The following is a 19,293-nucleotide window of genomic DNA, read 5'->3' as shown; positions in this document are numbered from 1 at the left end:
GCAACAGGACCTCAGTAACCCTCAGCGTGTGGCCCTGGGGTAAGTGCTCACTGTCCTCACCCCGGGCTGGGGAAATGGGGGTGGGAAAGGGCTGGGGAAATGGGGGTGGGAAAGGCTTTGGCCCTGCAAAGGCTGAAGTCCTCTGAGGCTTGGACACAAATTACAGCCCTGGATAGCAATGAAAGCCAAAACCAGCGCCCCAGGATAGCACGTGTGCCCGGCTGATAAAATCTCATTTTCAGCCCCTAATGGGTGTTTGTGCTGAGGTGTTGCATTGGTGTCTCTGGTTTTCTGTTGTGCTGGTGTCTCTGGTTATCTGTCGTGCTGGTGCCGCACTGGGCGGCTGAGCATCTGCATGTCAGGACACCCCACAAGCCGTTCTTAGGGCATTTAATCCCTGCAGCTTCTCCCAGGCCGTTTTTTTTAATCTTATTTAATGAACAAATGTGAGTGCATTCTAAACGCAGCGCCATCCTTTAATTATTCCTAATATTTGATGACAACAAACTAATTCCCAAATGATGACATCAGACATTAAAGGCATGTCTCCTGAGTGCCAGGTCATTAATATTTCTCTTCCCTCGGTCCATATTTTGCCTGCTGTAAGCAGTTTTGATATAACAAGCTCAGTGACTGCATCAGCTGGTGCAGAGGAAAGGTATTTACCAGCCATAGGCCACTGGGCTGCATTATGGGCTGGGAACCACTGAAAACTGGGCGTCTAGCTGTCAAGGCACTCCACCCGAGCACCTCTCCCTCAGAAACACCCCAGGACATTGGGAAATCCGAGAGGGGAGCTGCTCTGAACGCTTCGGCTCACTGACTCACTCCGCTGACACCAAGTTTTCTTGCCCCTGCCACGAGCATCCCTCCGGGTTCACGACAGGAGGAAGGGGCTGGAGTGGTCCAGGGTTCCCATCACCAGCTCCCACCAAGAATCTTGTCTTCATCCTGTGCTGTGCAAAACATGCCAGGCTAAAAAGCCCACAGTAGAAGGAATGAAAATATTCAGCTAATGGCTTCTGGAAGAGAGATGTAGATAGGGAGCTAAAAATATATCCCAATAACTGCCTTCTGTGCTCTGAGCTTTGAATGTTGCTCAACCCACCGCTGAGCCCAGCACAGGTTACAAAGTGTGGGGGAACAGCGAAAAAGAAATCATGTCACATCATATCTTTTCCCAAAAGACAAAAATTCTTTGAAAGTTGTTCCACTTTTAAATTAATCAGGCCAGGCTCTACCTGCTACCTGCAGAATGGAAAGCTTAGCACCGACGGGTTTGAGACTGTGCACTTGGGCATGCACAAATTAACGAAGTGGCATCCTGCAATTATCCTCGATGAAGTGCCAAAGCAATCACTGTGTCCAAAAACACACCTGCGGCAGCCTGTACGGGCTTATCGATGCATATTTGCTGCTCTACTCAAGACAGATGCAAATATTTGGTTACTAAGGAAGCAATGAATATTGCCACAGTTTCCAAGGAAATACTACAGCATGTCGCAACCACTCCAAGTTAGTGGATGCTTCGCAGCTGCTCTCAGCATCTTTATCTCTCGCTGCATCCCTGTCTCCTGAGTTCACCCATCTTTTTGGGTTGAACCTGGTGCAGAAGTCTATGTTTCCAAAATATTGACGTGATCTCCATGGAGAAGATCATCCCCAGCGCAGGGGAGAAGGGATAGGGATGTGCTGAAGTCACCCAGTCCTTTGCATCCCCAACTCTCTGCTGATGGGCTGAGGACAAATGTAGCTCTTCGGCCGTGCCTGAGCAGCATGTGGCTGAACTCTGTGGTGCTGATGCACATAAAACCCCCAAATGTGGCAAAATGAGATTTTTACCTCTAAAAAAAGCGACTGGAGTGAAGGAATAGGCCTGCAATGGGAGAAGGTGCTGGGTTTAAGCAGCAGCTCCTATTTCACATGAGCTGATAGAACTGGTAGAAAATACATGGGGGAAACCCCCACTGTTTGAGGAGACACCTCCTTTAAAGGCAATGAGGAACCTGCAGGGAGGAAAAATTTATGGTTTTGTAAGCACTGATGTAACTCTTTCCTCACACATTATCAGTAGCAGCCAACCTGCCGAAAATGTTCTGGTTCCACAGCGTGACGTGGTGTCCCACGCAATTCCCAACACGATTCGAAGGCTTCCCTTCTATGGTTGGAAATGATAACCCCGGTGACTAACCCGGCCCTTTCTCCTCTGAGCAGCACCTCGGCGATGTGCAGATTTGCCGTCTCCGTGTCCTCACGCAACGCCCGGGTGCGTTAGGTGGGGTCTGAGTCACAGGAGGAGTCACCGGGGCAGCCAGCGCCTTCTTGCCCATCTTCCCACGTGCCGGCTGCAGGGCGCGGGCAGGCAGGGCTGGCTTCTGCTCCCATTCCTGGGGCAAGCACGGGAGTGCGTGGGGGAAAGGGGCTGCCTGGGGTCAGAAATGCTTTGCCGGCCAAAAAATGCAGCTGGGATGCGGCGGGGCTTCTTGCAGCAATTCATCAGCTGCTAATGCCACCACCCCGCCGATGCTCACGCATCATCACACAGGTCTGGGTTAAAAACCAAACATTTTGGGGGAGGGGCTGTTAAAAATTCTGCTTATTTCAGCAGCCTGGTTTGCCCAAACCCCTTTATTCAGGCAGGCAGCAAACTGCAGTGCAGGGGTAAGAGCCCCGGGTGAGCGACACTAATCCCAGTTTAACCCCTGGAGCTTGCTGGTTGTTAAATGACAGCCTCGGAGAAAAGCTACCTCTCGTTACTGCAGAGTCCAGGGTGAATAAATCACCTTTTCCCACCTCCGAGGTCAGTGAAGAGCAGGCTCGGGCAGTTGCCACAGCCCAAGGGAATGGGAAGGGGGATGAGGGAGGGACGCCGAGATCGCCGGGGGATGCTGCTTCACCCCAATGCTGCAAAGTCAGAGCCGAGGAGGGTTCCCTCTTCCCGCTGAGATGATTGAGTTGGGCATTTTCAGGGGCTGGGCAGGGACATTTTATGGACGTTAAACCAAAGGATTTTTGCTTGTTTGTTTTAGAGGGGAATTCATTCAAACACGCACACCGTAGCTCAGCAGCGCGGCACGTCAGCCCGGGGGAGCATCACCTATTCACTGCAACTCGGCACAGTATGTTTTTGCTGGCGAGGCTGCTGAGTTTGGTTTGGTTTGGCTGAAAAACAGTTGCTTGGAAGGAAAACAGACCCAAGGAAACAAGAACTTTCCATGAGTGTCAGACGAGCAAAGCCTCGATGTATATAACCAAACCCAGGAAAATTAATATTAAAAAAAAAACGTAAGCAGATGTAGAGAGCAGTCCTGAAACAGTCACTGAGGTTTTTGAGCAAAGGATGCTAACAAAGAGAAGGTAAAAATGGGTGTGAAAATCAAACCCAAAGCTCCAGATTCCTCAGCCCCCACTCCAGCCCGCATTTGGGTGAAGCAACTGGGAGCAAAAATAAATGCAACTCATTATTATTAGCATCGCTAGGGGTGGTCACCGTTATTTAATTGCTGGGTAGTTTTTGCGTTCAGAAATAGCACCACTTCCCATCCCTTTTTCTCCCTGTCCGAATAGGAAAGGGCTCATCAGTGCTTCATTATTTATATCTGCAATTGGCAGGCGGCGGGGAGCTCTCCACGGCAGGAATCGGAGGAATCCTTACCGGAATGTCCCAGCCGCCGCGGGGTATCCCGCCAGCCGGACCCCGGCAGCCCTCCTGCAAGAGGGATTCCCGTTTCTCCCAGCCTCAGCCTAATTAATTGTTGCGATTAATTCAGAATGATTCACTTGCAGGAGCTGGGATGAAACTGCAGCCCGGCGGCGGAGTGGGGTGCTGGTGGTGACCGTACGCACCCGGGGATGAGCCAAAGCCCATTAGGAAACGACTCATCGGCTTAACGACCTTTGGACGGGGCCCTGGGGAATCCGTCCTCACCACCACGGCGATGGGTGCTGCCTAACGAGCGACCACGATGCGCATCTCTCACCGGGCAGGTACAGAAGCATTAATTAACCAGCTGGTTTATCATTCCCTCTGATGTTTCCCTGCTTCCTTAAGGGAAAAAATTAAAATATCTCTTGTTGTTCAACAGGATTTTCCCAGCTGTTGACCAAACGGTTTCGCTGGGTTCTGGAATCACTCGGCTCTTTCCATCATCACCACCCGCCAGCAAGGGTGCTGTGCGCCTCAAAACCAGCAAATTACCCAGATCTGGGAGAAACCTGCTCTGGGTCGGCTTCTGCCCCTAATAATCACCTCGTTATTGGCACTTTTAGTTGACTTTTGCATTTTGTAAGCATTGCTGCGCTTCTGCAGGGGGGTACACGCTATGGGAACGCTTCCCAGCGAGCTGCAATTTTTTGCTTCAAATACGGCTCTGTTTGATGCATCGAGGGCATCCAGCATGAGCAGTTACAGCCATGCCCTAACGATCAAGGTGTTAAAGGTGTTTTCCCGTAACCTCAGCAATGAACACAGGTTACAACCTACATAAACTGAGGCTAGAGAGTTTTTGCGCTTGGTGAAAAATAAGCTTTTCAGGTGTTTCTTTGAGTCACCCTTTTAATAAAGCGCCTCCGCCCAGTACACTTATTTTTTTTCCCAGGAGGTGCTGGGAAAACACAGGTTTGTAACACGTTAACAGAGCCCTTTGAAGAGCGTTTGGTTCCGGCGCCCAGCGCGACTCGCAGGTGCTGGTGGAGTTTCTGCGAGTGGATGCTGCTGCCCATGTAGTTTAATATCAATTTTGCTTGTGTAGTTTAATATAAATATTACCTGGCAAAGCACTGTATTTGTATTTCAAAAACTATCTGAGCGAATAACGTTACTACAGCTTTACACCAGTGTTACTGGTACTTTGGTTGCTCACAAAGCGTCACTCCCACCCGTGGCCGCACAACAGAGCAATCACATCATTCAATTAAACAATAACCTCTGCCTGACGAGTGGCTCAGAGGCCCAGGAGCAGCAGTTGGGAAACGCTGATTTAATAACTTAATTGTTATAATATCGACGTTATTTAGCACTTAGGCGGGACTCTGCATGCGGATAACAAAATTCACCCTTTATAATTTAATCTGATCAATGAGGGAGCCCAAAGCGGCGCTGCAAAGGCGGGGGCGGGGAGCGTTTCTCAGGGCAGAGCAATGCTTATTCATTTATTGTCTGTTGGCTAATTAATCCGGGGGCAGGTGGGGGGATCGGGAGCTCTGTTGGAGCCGGTGACCCCCCAAAAATCAACACACACACCCCCCCCCACCACCCCCCGAGGACACGCGGAGGGACCCACCGCACACAGCTGGGGGGCGTGGCTTGCGGGGAGGGGGCGGAGTCAGGGGCGGTGTGATGTGTGGGCGTGGCTATGTGGGCGTGGTTATGGGAGGGAGGCGTGGTTTGCGGAAGGGGCGTGTCCCGGCGGCGCGGTGGGCGGAGCTGGGCCCGCCCCGGCGGCCGCTCAGTGCCCGGGCAGCGGCGGCAGCCGCAGGAGCGGGAGGCGGCGGTGGCGGAGCAGCTCCCGGTTCTCGTTCTTTTCTCTCCTCTCTCCTCAGCTCCCTGCCCGCCGCCCCGGTAGCGGCTCGCCTGCTCCGCGGCGGCCGTTAAACCGCCGCTTCCGGCCGCAGCAAGCCCGCCCGCCGCCGCCGCCGCCGTTCCCCGCTCACCTTCCCCTCAGGGGCGGCCGCCGGGCGATGAACTCGCTTCTTTTCGGGGAGATGGCCCGCGCCTTCGCCCCCGGCGCGGCGGCCGCCTCCTGCCCGCTGGGGCCCGGCGCCGGCAGCGGGGCGGGGGCGGCGGCGGGGGCTGGGGGGGGCCCGCCGGTAACGGCGGCGCTTCGGAACGACCTGGGCTCCAACATCCACCTGCTGAAGGGGCTGAACGTGCGGTTCCGCTGCTTCCTGGCCAAGGTCCACGAGCTGGAGCGGCGCAACCGGCTGCTGGAGAAGCAGCTGGCGGCCCAGCAGAGCGAGCGCGACCGCCGCCTGCGCTACAAGACCTTCTCCCGAGACCAGGCCGTGCAAACCGACGCCGGGCCCCCCCCCCCGCCGCTGCTGCTGCCGCCGGGCCCCGGCCACGGCCCGGCCGCCGCTCCCCTCGCCTCCCCGCCCCACTACAGCCGCTTGCCCGGCACCATCTGGAGCTACACCCAGGTGCGGCGGACCGGGGGCGGCGCCTTGGAGACGGTGCAGGGGCCCGGCGTCTCTTGGATCCATCCGGACGGCGTCGGGGTACAGATCGACACCATCACCCCCGAGATCCGCGCCCTCTACAACGTGCTGGCCAAAGTCAAGCGGGAGCGGGACGAGTACAAGAGAAAGTGAGCGGCTGGGGAGGGCGGGGGGGGGGGGGGGGGATGCGGGCCCTCCGCTCCTGCACTGCGGGGAAACGGGCAAGTCCCTCCTTGGGGCCGAGGAAGCATCGGGGGAGACCCTGGGGGACGTGGGGACAGGCCTCCCCCCGCCCCAGGGCTCCCTCCCCGCTGCCCAGGATGCTCCCAGGGGGTTCGGGGAGGCTTTTCCTCAGCGCGGGGGGGGGGGGGGAAGGTTGCACCTCAGCAAGACGTCTAGAAAATTGTAGGGTCCTTCCCTGGCAGGCTGGAGAGCCTTGGTCTTAAAAGGAACATTGCCAGCTTGACTTCAACCAAATAATTTTAAAAAGCCCTTTTTGGAGATGGTTAAATAATCTGTTATTAATATTGCATTGCTTAGTTGCTCCTAAATTTAGCTTGCCTTCATTTTCTGGACTAATCACTCTAGTAGTCGATTCTGTGTGCCAGCTCTCTGAAATTAGCTCAGTGCTGCAATATTTGGGTTGCAAATACTGCAGGGGAAGGTTTGCACTTCAAGATGTTCCTCTGAATTAGTCAAAATAAAAAAAATCCTAATAACAGCCTTTGTAAACCCCGGTGATCTGGAGGTTTCTCTTAGCCTTTTGGGCAGCCCTGGGTTTTTAAATGGTGTTTTTCTTGCCCCAGTGATGGATAGTGATCCCTTCGGTTTGCCGTATTTGCCTGCCCAACGTAGCTGTGGCAGAGATGGAGGCCAGAGGAAAAAAAAAAAAAGGTAGTTGGGATTCTGCAGGGAGATTCCTGCATTGTCTGAAGAGCTGCCTGTCCTTTGGGGCTGGCGTGGGCACTCCCGTTTGGAGTTTTGTCATCTTTAGCCTTAAAATGCGCTTCCTTCTTTCCCAGCCTTGTGGTGGTGGTTTGCTTTTTGTTTTTGTGGGTTTTTTTCTGCAGAACAAATTTAATCCTTTTTTTTTTTTTTTTTTTTTTGAGGCAGCTGGCATTTCTCAGCTCTGTGGCCTATGAAGCGTAGCTGAATTTCTTCTGTCCAGGGTAACAGGACTGCAGTGTGCTCTTTGCATACCTCTAGTCATCAGCTTTTATAACAGACCTCCCCTTGTGAATTAACTCGGTTTAGAGAGATTTTCTAGGCTGGTTTATCTGTTTAAGTAGTAATTTCTGGCCTGTTTGTTAACTGTCTACTTTCAGTGCATCTTAAAGCTTGTGTGCCTTGATTGCTCTGTACTTTACGGCTGAAGCACCTACTGAATCTGGATGGAAAGAGATGTTGGCTTTTTTTTTTTTTTCAGACTAGAACAGTAGATGCCATCATGACATAGGGTTGTTTTTGTTTTTATGGTTGGTACCAAGGAGATGGGAGTAGTGGTGTTTCAGAGGAAATTGCGCTTGGTTAAGGAAGATTATGTGTTGGTTGTGGGTTATGTCTCCAGAAGTTGGGCATACTTCTCCTTTTTAAAGGATGCGTGATTTATTTTTTCTTCTTAAGGAAAAAGACTTCTGGACAGTTTAAGCTCAGTCTTTCTGCTCATCCACGGTTGATTCTGTCTATTCTGCTTTTACTTGCTTGTGTACAGCCGATTTTCACCCCAGAGTCTGTATTCAGGTGTGACTGCTTGACCACTCATGGGGATTGAGCAAACCAAATGCCTTCAGTGGGGTGAAGGGGGCCTCTTTGTAGGCAATTGCAAATCTTGTTCTCGCCACCCTTCCGGCTCTTGAAACAGGTTTTTCTCCTGATGCTTGAAAATCAAATTTGATTAATACATATCAACATGTATCCCACTAGTATTATATCTGCAGTGTGTCTTTTATGGTACGTTCATTACGATGTAATTGGAATGATTGTTCCACTTTTCTGTGACCTTCAGTCATCAGATGGACATCACACATTAAACTCTTTTGGGGTAGATTGGCTTTTTCATTTGTGGCCTTGAGCACACTCTTGCATGCTTAGGGAGTAACGCTGTGCTGTTTTAAATTTAATTCTTGCAGTCAGAGGAGATTAGTCAATTCGATTTCAGTATCATGAGCTAATGGGGTGTTGCAGTGTCTGTCAGCAATCCTGTAAAGGTTGGTACCAATGTTTTCTTGTTTGTTTTTGCAGGGCAGGGATTCTCTCTCATGGCATGTTTGTGTGTACGTATGTGTATATAAATACACATGTTGGGTTTATCTTGCTGTGAACCCTTTGATGATCGAGTTTTATTTAGGGAAATGAGCTTCAAGTGGAAAATAAGCCTCCTGACGGTGCTATTAGGGCCTGCAGAAAGTTGGGCCCAGGTTTTGAACGCAGCCCCTCGACAGGGCGCTGCTCGCGTTGCTGAGGTCTCCGAGTTGGGAACACCGTGTCTGCAAGGTGTGCCAGAATGGCTTTCTTGTTTCACACCAAGAAAACAGTCATTTTTGCTGAACCCGAGAGCCAGCAGAACGCAGCAGCCTTTTTAAAGCAACTGGGCCTTGAAACCTGGCCGATAAGCCACCGACTCGATATGTAAGAATGCTTAAGCAGATAGCGATACGTTGCGTTTATTTCCTAAAACCATGGAGGCTTTTTTCCTTTCCAGGATGACTGCTTGATTAAGGTCACAGCTAGGAAATGTTTGTTGTTCGAAATATTTGGCTGCCAGGAAAATGCCAGGCAGGTGATACATTACCTTGGTGAATAATGCTTAAGCAAATGCTCAGTTTCAAACACATATATATAGCTTATCTGATGTGTCTCTTGTTGACGACACAAACTCATTGATGTTACACTTGTGAATTGAAAAATGCAGTGGTGGAATTCAGAGGTGAAATAATCCCTTTTGTTTCCTTTTTTTTTTTTTTTTAAAAGGTAACTTTACTGCTACTGTTAATAGTGGAAAATCATCTCGGGTGCTTTTTCCAATGAAATTTTGCCTGTGCAGTTTTTGGGATTACCAGTGGCTTTATTTTAGGAAAATATATTCAACTCCTTTGTTCCATTCCCCGAAATAACTTTTCTTGGACATCCTAACACAAGAAACTGAAGTCTAGAAAATATTCGAGTCAGTAGAGCACCTAGATCATATTTTACTCAGGCTTTTGTTTGTATCTGAAGTAGAAATGAGAAAACGTTTCCCTTAAGGAGCCCAGCAGATATTTCAGATGAAAACTGCCTTTTTCTTTTTCTCCAGATGATGTTGTTTTACACAAATTGTATATAAATTGAATCTTTTTCTACTTAAGATGGTGTCTTAATCTTATAATATTTTTTTAGTAATGATCATGATTTTATGCTATGGATTATGACTTCAGCTGTGGGACTTAGCAATTGGAAGAGATTTACAGGGAAAAACTAACTTAAAATTAATTTTCTTTAGGATGTTTTCCCAAACTGTACTAGCATTTAGAAGAACTTCTGGCCATAGATCTGATTCCAAATTCTTCATAACTTTATCTGTTAGTACCATTTAAACAAGAAAATATAAGATTGTCCGCTTTCTTTGCAGTCAAACTAGCTCAATAAAAAAATACGTTCAGGGACAGTTACCTGAAAATAGAGGTAAGTGTCAGATTTTGTAAATTGAAATATAGAGGTGAAGTCTTTTTCATTTTTTTTTTTTTTTCCTGTCTAGAAATAAAAAAAAAATCAACCGTACTGCTTCACCTCCTTTGAGGTTAGATGAAATAGTTTTGGGGTTTTTTTAATGATGGGTGTTTGAATCTTGGATCTGTCTGTCCCTCTGTCCGTGGGTAACCAGCCTCGTGAAGGGGGACGAGCAGGTTTAATTGTGGGCATGTGACTGTGCAGCTGCCCCACAAGGGACTTTGGGTTACTGTGATCAGTTTAGGTTATTTTAGAAGAAAAATCTGCTTTTTGAAGAGCGGTTGGGGATGTGAAAGTGGCACGGTCTGTTGTCGTGTCACCGCCTGTCCCTGGTACAGGCGTGCTCTGGGGTCCTTCGGTTAGGCTTCAGGCAGCTGGGCGGAATGGGGCCTCGGCATCTCGGACGAAGGGTGATGCCCTGTGTTTCTGCTGGTAAGTGTGCACCCAGGTATTTAAACCTTGGCTGCGGGAAGGGGCAAACGAATGTGCTTCCCTCCCCAGTCCCCCAGTTGGTGAAGTTACGTTGCCAGCCCAGCCGAGGCTGAAGCACTGCTGGTCTGCCTTCTGGCTAAGGCGGAAAAACCGCGTGCATCTGGGGATCTGGCTAAGGCAGACAAAACGTGTGCGTCTGGGATGTGTCGGGCGGCGATGCTGGGGACAGCGCGCAGAGCTGGCGAGCGGCGGCTGCTCCAGGCGAGGTGTCTCACCTTTCGGCGTCCAGACCTGCACCGAGATCTCCCTTGAAGATCTAAAGCTCATCGCTGTGTGTGATGACAGTCCAAATGCTGCTGCGTGTGGCCAGCGAGAGTCTGCTGACTTGGTGAAAACCTTCTGCAGTCATTCCCTGTTCTCCTTTTTTTTTTTTTTTTTTTTTTTCCCTTTTAGGTGCAAGAAGGCTGCTGATCTGTCTGTGGAGAGCTTTACTCTGAACACTTGAATAGATTTGTATATTATAGTTGCAAAATTGTTCTTAATTGGTGCAGATATTGAGTCTGCCTGATGTTAGTCGTCCTTTCCAGCAAAGACTTAACTATTACTAAGAGTTGAACTGGAAATAATTGTTTTACCTCAGGATGGTATTTCATTTGGAAGATTAATGAAGTCCACTTGAAAAAGAGATTATCTTAAATTTGCTGCAGCTGGAAAGGACAAAGATTATCATTGTCAAAGGCAATGCGAGTCAAAACTAACTGGATCTCATTTTTTTAAAGAAGGGAACTTAATAAAAATGTACTTAAGATAAGCCCTGAAGGAATGTCTGAAAACTTTTAAAGCTAAAATATCAGTGGTAACAAGATGCAAATGTTACGCATAGACCCAATAAAAAACAAATAATTTTTTTAATGCCTATAGAAGAATGTAACCATCATGTTAGACTTCTCTCCATGTTTCAATTGGTTACAGAGCCAGTAATAATGCAGTCTCTGTGTAAAGCCAAATATATATATATATATATATATATATATATATATATATATATATATATATATTCTGGTATTTCTGCTTTTCTTTTTATGTTTGAATGGAGTAGTTATGTTTCAGTGTGTCTTTTCACTGAAATTTAGTGTTCCTTACCACTTCCAAAGCAGCCATGTAGCCTCGTATTAGAGATTTTTGGATATCCCTTATAAGATGCGAAGTTTGATGTTAAATGCTCACTCTGAAACCTGAGGCACAGTTTTGAAAAGACTTTTTTACTTCCACTGAGAGGATGTAAGTTTTCTTTGTGCAGAGCAGATAAAATTGTCTAATGTGAAAAAACTTGGCTGTGTAACAAAAATATACATCCCTTATAATTGTTGGTTGGAAAGCTGTACTGCTTGGAGCTGTGCAAATTAAGCACTGTAAGAATAATGTTTGTTTGGATGTCAGCCATTTTTCTTTAAATGATGTTATGTTTGCTTCTAAAATGCTGCTGCAAAGACATGTATTTACGATATACATGAATATCTGGAGCACTCTAACAAATCTGATTTATTTATCTTTTTCTGTGGTATAGCTAGAAACTGGGACTTCTGGGTTGTAGTAATGTAGGAGAGTTTTGGAAGGAGAATATGATATTTCCCTTTGATCCTGCTTTCTAACAGTGCTCCACAGTGGGATTGGGGCTGCACCTTGTTAAATATTTAAGTAGATAAATCTGTGTGTGTGCCTTACTTAAACTGGCTTGTAATGGGAGCGACCAGGGAGGACTAAGTTATGTTATGGCTAATTTGAAATAGCTGTTTTAGCTGTGCAAGTTAGCTCTTTATTCTGAACTTTATCTTTGGCTATTAACTCTGAATTCTAATTAAAATAATGAATTCGCAGATGAACGATATTGGATGTGGTGGAGAGAGAAATCGCCACCTCGTGTTGTGGTTAGAGTTTCAGAGAAACTTGGGCCAGGATCTGTGCCATAGTCTTCAAAGAACAGCTTCTTCTGTTGCAAGAGAACCACAGGACTTTCTGTATATATTTTGAATTTACCTTTTGATTCCTCCTGTGACTCATGGTGGGAAGCTTCGGACTTTCTGAAGGCAAAAAACCAGACTTTCAGAGCGCAGCTTAACCGTTGAGTAGGTCTGGGAGGAAAACCCCTCCGGTACCTCTGATCTTAGACCCAAATCTCTGAAGACCCTTGCAATTTAGGGCTGAGGTGAAAACAAACACAGAAACAAGTTATTTCTAGCTCTTCATCATCTGTAATCATAGGCTTTTGCTGCAGTAATGCCATTTGAGTGCTGGGCTTGTAGCTAAAGAAAGCACTGAACCCACGTAGAGCTCAACAGCTGCTTTTTTGTGGTTAAGGTTTTGTGGTGATGCGCTGCCAGGTCTTATGTTGGCTTCCTGTGTATTCTTTTCTGTGACTAATTTTTTTTTTTTTTTTTTAGTTTGCTAGAAATATTCAGAGGATGTTGTTTCTGTATGGTTTAAGTCTCCATCTTAATGTTTAAGACCAGCCTTTTTTGTTTGTACAAGAAAGGAAGATAATTCTTCCAGTTTGGTCTTTTTTTTAAAAAAAAAGTTTAAAGATTTAACAGTATTTATCTGTACTCTGTTTAGAGTAACTGAAGCTCTGTAGCCTTCTGACCTCTCCAAACTAAAAATTACCTTGTTCCCAGAACCCTGAACTAATAAGTAATAAATGTTATAAAAGGTAATAAATCGGACAAGACTGATATTGCCTAGTAAACAAGGCACAGGGAGGTGGTATAGTGCACAGCTGTGCCTTTAAACCAGTTTTCAAACTCCATTGTGCTCTACCCCACCATTCAGCTGGCTTCTGTAGGGTATTTTCTACATTTTACTGTCTTCAAGTTTTGTTTTCAGGTCTCTGGCTGCTTTCATGTGCTGGTATTATCCTGGTCATGTTTTTTCTCGAGTTTCTGTGCATGTATCTCCCACCTTTGCATGTGAAGTCAAGGAACTTGCCTCCAATTTATTGTATGTTTAGTATAGGGTGAAAAAAAAAGATCACTGGAGTATGGCGATAGCTTGGACACACTGGTAGATTACTGAATTTCAGATATATTGTTAAAATGCCTTGGTTTAGGGCTAGAGGTGAATGACCGTAGTTAGTGACCAAGAGATGCCTGTGCCTGCTGATGAAGGAGGAGTCATTTAGGAGGGTCTGATTTGGTTTTGATGCCAAAGTAATGTACGTGATGTTTCATAATCCCTGGCTGTCTCCTAGTCTAGAAACAGTTCTTATCAGATCTTTCTGCTTCAAAGTAGGCTTGAAAAAAGCTCAGGTGATATAACAGTGCCTGCTAGTGTTACCTGGATTGCACGGCTCGTGCCAGACCTTTGTGAAAATGTGAGGACGATTTGGTGACTTTTTCCAATACTGTTGCAGAAAGTGGCACCTGGGAGGCGTATACTTTTATCATGATTGGATTAACAAGGTGCTTAGTTTCAAAAGCCTTTTTAAAATGAAATTATTAACATTTGTTTAAAAAACTTGAAGTGTGGGAATCTCTATTCTGTTTTACTTGCTTCGAGTGATGTTAATCCATGTACAAAAATGACATTAACTCTGCCTCTGGATCTACTTCAGTAACAAGAGCATCAAGAGAGCTGTGAGAGAATGGTGCTCTGTGCCCATTAATGATGTGTTCCGCTTGTTAATGACACAGAACATGGACTAGTTGCATTGTTACTGTGTGAAAGTGAGTCACAGATGATGCATTTCTTCAGCCTTTTGTTCAAGCATTTCCACACTCGTAGCTCATCTACACGTGACATGATGGTTACTGAACTCAACTTGGAAGCATTCTGCTGGATTCAATGTATCCTGCTTCCCCCAAAGATTTTTAATTTGAATCCACTTCCAAGTACATCTTGGGACTGAACCTAGTCACGTCTGCTTTCTGTGTCATGGCTTCAAAAATAAGCCCACTGCTGCATTTTGGAGCTTGTTCTCACTGGAGAAATGTTTGGTTGTTCCTTTTTTTGTTTTTTTTTTGTTTTTTTGTCTGGAAACCACCAATGTGCATTGCTTTAGAGAAGGATTTTAGCTGTGTGTGATCAAACGGATGGCTTGCATTGCTGCTGTTAGTAATGGGGATCCAAGTTTAATCTTCAATCTGATGCTAATTTCAGTGGATTTATTCTGAATTTGCACTGAAATACAATTGAAAGCAAAACTTGGCATTACAGCCTGAGCCTAAATTCCATGTAACTTCACAAATCTCTTGGTGCTGCGACAAGCCAAACGTTTTGATTTTCCCATCTTAAATGGTTTCACAAATCTGAATAGAAATTACAAAGCCTCTGTCAACAGGTAAACCAGATAAAGTTCTCCATTATGAACCCAGTTTTGTTTGCTTTGAGATGTACGGGGGTTTTGTATGTTTAAGCAGAGATCAACGTTGGTTGAAAGACATGACAGCTCACCAACCCTGTACTAAAAAGAGCAGGAATTAACCTAGTCCTCTTCATGTGGGCAAGAAAACTTGCTAATTTTCAATGGCTCACTAGCACAGAGAACAGGGATGTTGAAGGAAGTGATGATGTGTAATAGGATTGGATCCCCTTTTAAATACAGTAGATGTGTTTAGTCCATCCAGTGACTCATTCTGGAATTAGAGATCAAAGGGATCCTGGCTCAGTATTTATTCCAAATCAGTGGTTTCGTTGGAAAATATATTTCTGTTTGTAGATTGTTGCAGGTAAAATTTGTCTGCATGTCTCTGAGGGGAGAAAATAGAACTATGTCATGTTTTTAAAATTAAACATTCTCTGATACAGAAAACAAAATTTAAATTTAGCAGGCCCATGTCAGTTCAGTCATAGAAGTCAAGCCCTGACAGGTCAAATCTAGTTAAAAAGAATACTAGGTATTGATGTAATTTTACATAATTCTGTTAGAGTGGCATGAGTGCATTAATATTAAATTGTAATGAGAATATTTTAATATTTAATATTTCAAAAAGCTGTTGTCACTAAATCTGATACAAGAAAATTCCCTCTCAGGTATTAAAAAAAAAAAAAAAAATCTTTATTTCTCCCTCAACTTTTTAGTAAGGCATTGTCCGTATGATGAAGCATTGGGCAGTCTGGATTCTGTTCCTAACCCTGCTACTGAATTTTTTCCCAAATGACTATACCATAATCACCTCACTTTTGACTCTTGCTGTCATCCATGCAGTTTTGAAATACTTTTTTTTTTTTTTCCTTTAAAGGGAGAAAAAGGGAGTGCAAAGCACTTAAGAACTCCTTAATGCCCTGTAAAAGGTTTCTCCACTAATCTGTATTCTTAACCAGAGCGTAGAACTGCCGGTTGTCAGTGGGAGACCAGCTTTTCTTGTTAAAAGGGACAAAGTGACCCTGGGAATGAAGTCCCACTTGCAGAGATGCTGTACAGAATTCTACCCATTCAAGAATGGCTATGGGACGTAAGTAAGCTCATTTTGTGATAACTATCCCTGAAGGACAGCAAGCTCCTGGTGACAGCATGTGATGAATCTGCAAATAAACCCATTTTCCTTCGTAGCTTCTCTTCCCCTTTTGGGCATTAGATCCTTCTATCCATTTATATGCAATGCAGTCAGACCCTTCCCTGTTAGGTTTCAATGTCTGGAAGGAATTTATTGTCTTCTCTACTTATTATTTTGTGTGGGAGACCATAGGAGCCTTACAGCCGTCGTGTCGAGGTAGGCCTTACCGCTGCGGGTACTGCCAGCTAGGTGGTGATGCACTCAGCTGCTGTCATTTTCTTTCAGCCCTGAAAGAGGTGTCATCCTATTTTCAAATGCACAGCCTTTTTTTGCCCTGCGTTCAGTGGAGCATTAATTACTGCTTGATATTTCTCCTATAAAAATCACAGTGAGATACAGCTCTAGGCCCGTGAGCTGGGATTTATTCCCCATGGTGAGCTAGCATGTCTCTGTCGCTGAGTGGGCTTTGATTTAGGAGGGGTTTGGGTCCATGACTCAGCCCAATTCTCCCGTAATTGTAGGGCAGTTGAGAAGCAGTGGAATGAGGTCACTGTCTCAGTCACTCTGTTCCTTTGCACTGGCCTTTTGCATTAAAACCAGGTTTGTCTTGGAACTCTTGTGCTGTCCACCTCTTCCCCTCCGTAAATAGCACAGGGTTGCCGCTGCCAGTAGTTTATACCACTCCCCTAATAACAATTTGCAGTGTTTCAGGCTGCCTCAAAATTGGATTTCATTTGTGAAAGTGGCAATTTGAACTTTCTTTGCAGCAGCAGGCAAACCAGGCTTACTCCCTTTTGGAGACTAGATGAGGCTGCATACTATGCTGGGACTAGTATCTTCGAGGGTATTCCAATGTGGGCCAATATTCATCAAGGTTTTTTTCATCATTCATTCACACTGTGAATTCAAGTACTAAACAATGATGTTCTTGGGATTTTATGCAACCAAGACAGCAAAAACAACTATTACATTTGTGTGCATTTAGGACTCATCTGCTTTTGTACTAGTATTTCAAAATGCCTAATCTTGAATTTTATATCCTCCTAGCTGTCACTTTATTAATTTGCTTCCATCTAGATGGCATAATACTGTGGTTTAATGGTACTTCTGTGAAGGCTAGTCACCGTAATTAACTAGGAATACTAAACTATATTAATCTGCCCATTGTACTAGAAATGGTTAAAGCAGCTTAAACAGAGTGAGCATTGTGTTTCTCGAAGGGCCCTGTGAGGAGTACTGTGTATCTCCTCAAGTGTCACAGGAGCCTTTGAGGAGCAGTTTATTTCTTGCCCTTTGTTAATACTTGTGTTCTCAGAATCCTGATACTGCACATAAAAGCTACACTTAAATATATTTACCTTTACAAAGGTAATAAAACTCTTAAAATGTAGATAAGATAATGAACATACAGAGGTACTATTGGGAGACTTTGCTACATACCAGGTGTGTATCCCACCTGCCTTCCTGACTCTTGAGAGCAGATAAGCATTATTGCCTTTTAATAAACAGTTTCCTTGATCTTGAATAGGTTCGGTAAAAGTATTTAGTATTGGGGCAGAGATTAAGATGACTTCTAGCTCTCAGTTTTGAGTCTGGTTCTTAAAGGATGCGGAGGAGGAGGAAGGGCAGATAAATGTAAAGACAAGGTAAGGAGAGCAGTGAGCACTTTAGCTGCAGCTTGCAATTATTCTTGGCATTTCAGGCTGAGGAGCTGCAGAAGTGAATGAAAATGTTGTGTTAGTACATTCTAGGATATCTGGTTCCTTTCCACAGAAAAGTAATCCCGATCTGTTATCGCTGGGTCTTATCAGAGACTTTCAGAATTAGTTTGAGGTGATAACAGCAGGGTGGTTACAGCATGGCTTGTGAAGGGAATGGCTGTATAGAGAAAGCATTTGTTCATGAAATCAGTAAGTCAAATGAAGACCTTTTATGAGAGAGGATGTTAAAATACCACTGTTTTGAAGTTAGTGCAGGTTACGTTCTAACAGCTAAGTTTAGATGGTTGAAATTTAACTAGGCAGTTCACTATTTACAGAAATGGATCAGTTTTTCCCTGAAATGGATGATTTGCCTCAATACTGAAATGAGAGAAGATGGGAATATCTGTTGAAAAGCAGGCGGGGTTTGTGTTAGATTACAGTAGTGTTGAAAATGGTGCTGTGTCTGATCATTTTGTGCAGTGCCAGTGATGTATTTTTTCTTTTAAGATCACCAGCTAGCCCAGATGCAACATATGCTATTCAGTCTGATGTATTTCTGAAAGCAATCCTTTAGAAAGGCTGTCAGTTTAACTGGGATTTTTTCTCAACTGTGGAAATCAGGCAGACATCCTTGGGTTTCTCTCCAGAGTAATGCTGAGCTTCATGCTGGCTTGCTGTGCAAACCCCTCTTCATGAGGAATCTGGCTGGGGATCGGTTTGGTGGAACTCAACTTGAAGCCCACAGATTCAAGATGAGTGTAAATGGTCCGGTGCCAGAAAATCCCTGCTCCGTCTGAAGAGCAGGAGACCCACGGTGCAACAGCAGTGCTCAAAGCAGCCAGGTTTTCTTCTTCATAGCAGATTACCATAAAGTCATAAGGCAGTTCTGAAAATAAATAATTCTCACCGTACATGGGAAAAAATTCCTGTAGTTAAAAGCCTGCTAGATTACTTCTCAGAGTTGTGATGTAAAAATCTTCCATGCAGTCATGTGCATCAGCTGAGATAATGCACTATTTTAACTTGGCAGCTTCCAAGAGGACATTCATGAAAGCTTTCATTAGGTGTTTATAAAAAATAGAAAGGAAATTCATGCCACAGAAGTTGGCCTGTACTTTCCGACAGCTTAGCGTTAGATCTCATTATGGCTTTAAATCTCTTCTGTAACTACTTGTCTCCTCAGCTGCCAGACTTTTGGCAAGGTGTCTGCATTTTGCTAAGAGTCCTTAGCAGCAGTAGGAGGCGAGAAATTACAAGTGAAATGTCCTGAGCACCATAAAAATACAAATGTATTTTTAAAAAGGTGATGGTGTATATTAGTGCATGTTTCTATGTCATCTTTTTAAAGTTGCTGCCAGGCTGGAACTATATAGAATTATACTCCTCTTACAGTAAGTGCACTTGACTATAAGGAGATTTCAAATCTGTTTTATTGTAGACTTTCTTTTTTTGTATTCTTTTTTCTGCCGCCCAGAAGCCTTCCTCTGTACTAATACTTTTATCAGATCTTGAAGTGTCTTCTGCGCTCTGGGATAAAAAATGGGAAAGAACTGAAAATTGGGGGGAAATGAGGGAAGGGGAAATACAGTTGTCTGTGGAAAAATGTGGATTCCTGTTGTGTTACTAAAGAGTAGAGGGAGAGCCTTGAAAATCAGCTCAGGTCTCATGTACTGGATTTTATGTAGAAGCTATGAAGCTCTTGGGTGCTTGGCTTCAGAAACAAGTCCTGTCAAAGTCTAATGTGGTTGTGTGCTGACCTGTTAGATTTATTAGTGGGTATTTTATATTATTCTTGTGAAATTAATGTG

General features: G+C 45.1%; 1 protein-coding gene and 1 long non-coding RNA gene across 3 annotated transcripts in view; both read left to right on the top strand.

The window, feature by feature from the left end:
• LOC116960083 lies at window positions 1–4,254 on the top strand. Of its 2 annotated transcripts, none has more exons than XR_006165506.1 (3): window positions 1–39; window positions 3,787–3,987; window positions 4,086–4,254. It is a non-coding gene; the product is annotated as an uncharacterized LOC116960083 (long non-coding RNA). The 2 variants fall into 2 exon arrangements; XR_004406181.2 differs by lacking the exon at window positions 1–39 and adding an exon at window positions 2,730–2,800.
• A 1,141-nt stretch (window positions 4,255–5,395) lies between these two features.
• The window catches only part of IFFO2 (intermediate filament family orphan 2), a 43,311-nt gene continuing 29,413 nt past the window's right edge, over window positions 5,396–19,293 (top strand). The window contains exon 1 of the mRNA XM_042794817.1: window positions 5,396–6,305. Within this exon, the coding sequence (XP_042650751.1) occupies window positions 5,680–6,305 (626 nt within the window). The 5' untranslated portion in view covers window positions 5,396–5,679. The remainder of the gene's footprint in view (window positions 6,306–19,293) is intronic.

This window comes from Tyto alba, unplaced genomic scaffold, assembly GCF_018691265.1.
Source record: "Tyto alba isolate M040663 unplaced genomic scaffold, T.alba_DEE_v4.0 Super-Scaffold_20000042, whole genome shotgun sequence".
In the NCBI taxonomy this organism is placed as follows: Eukaryota; Metazoa; Chordata; class Aves; order Strigiformes; family Tytonidae; genus Tyto; species Tyto alba.
The sequence above is the reverse complement of the archived record's forward strand: the minus strand, read 5'-3'. Positions and strand labels throughout refer to the sequence as shown.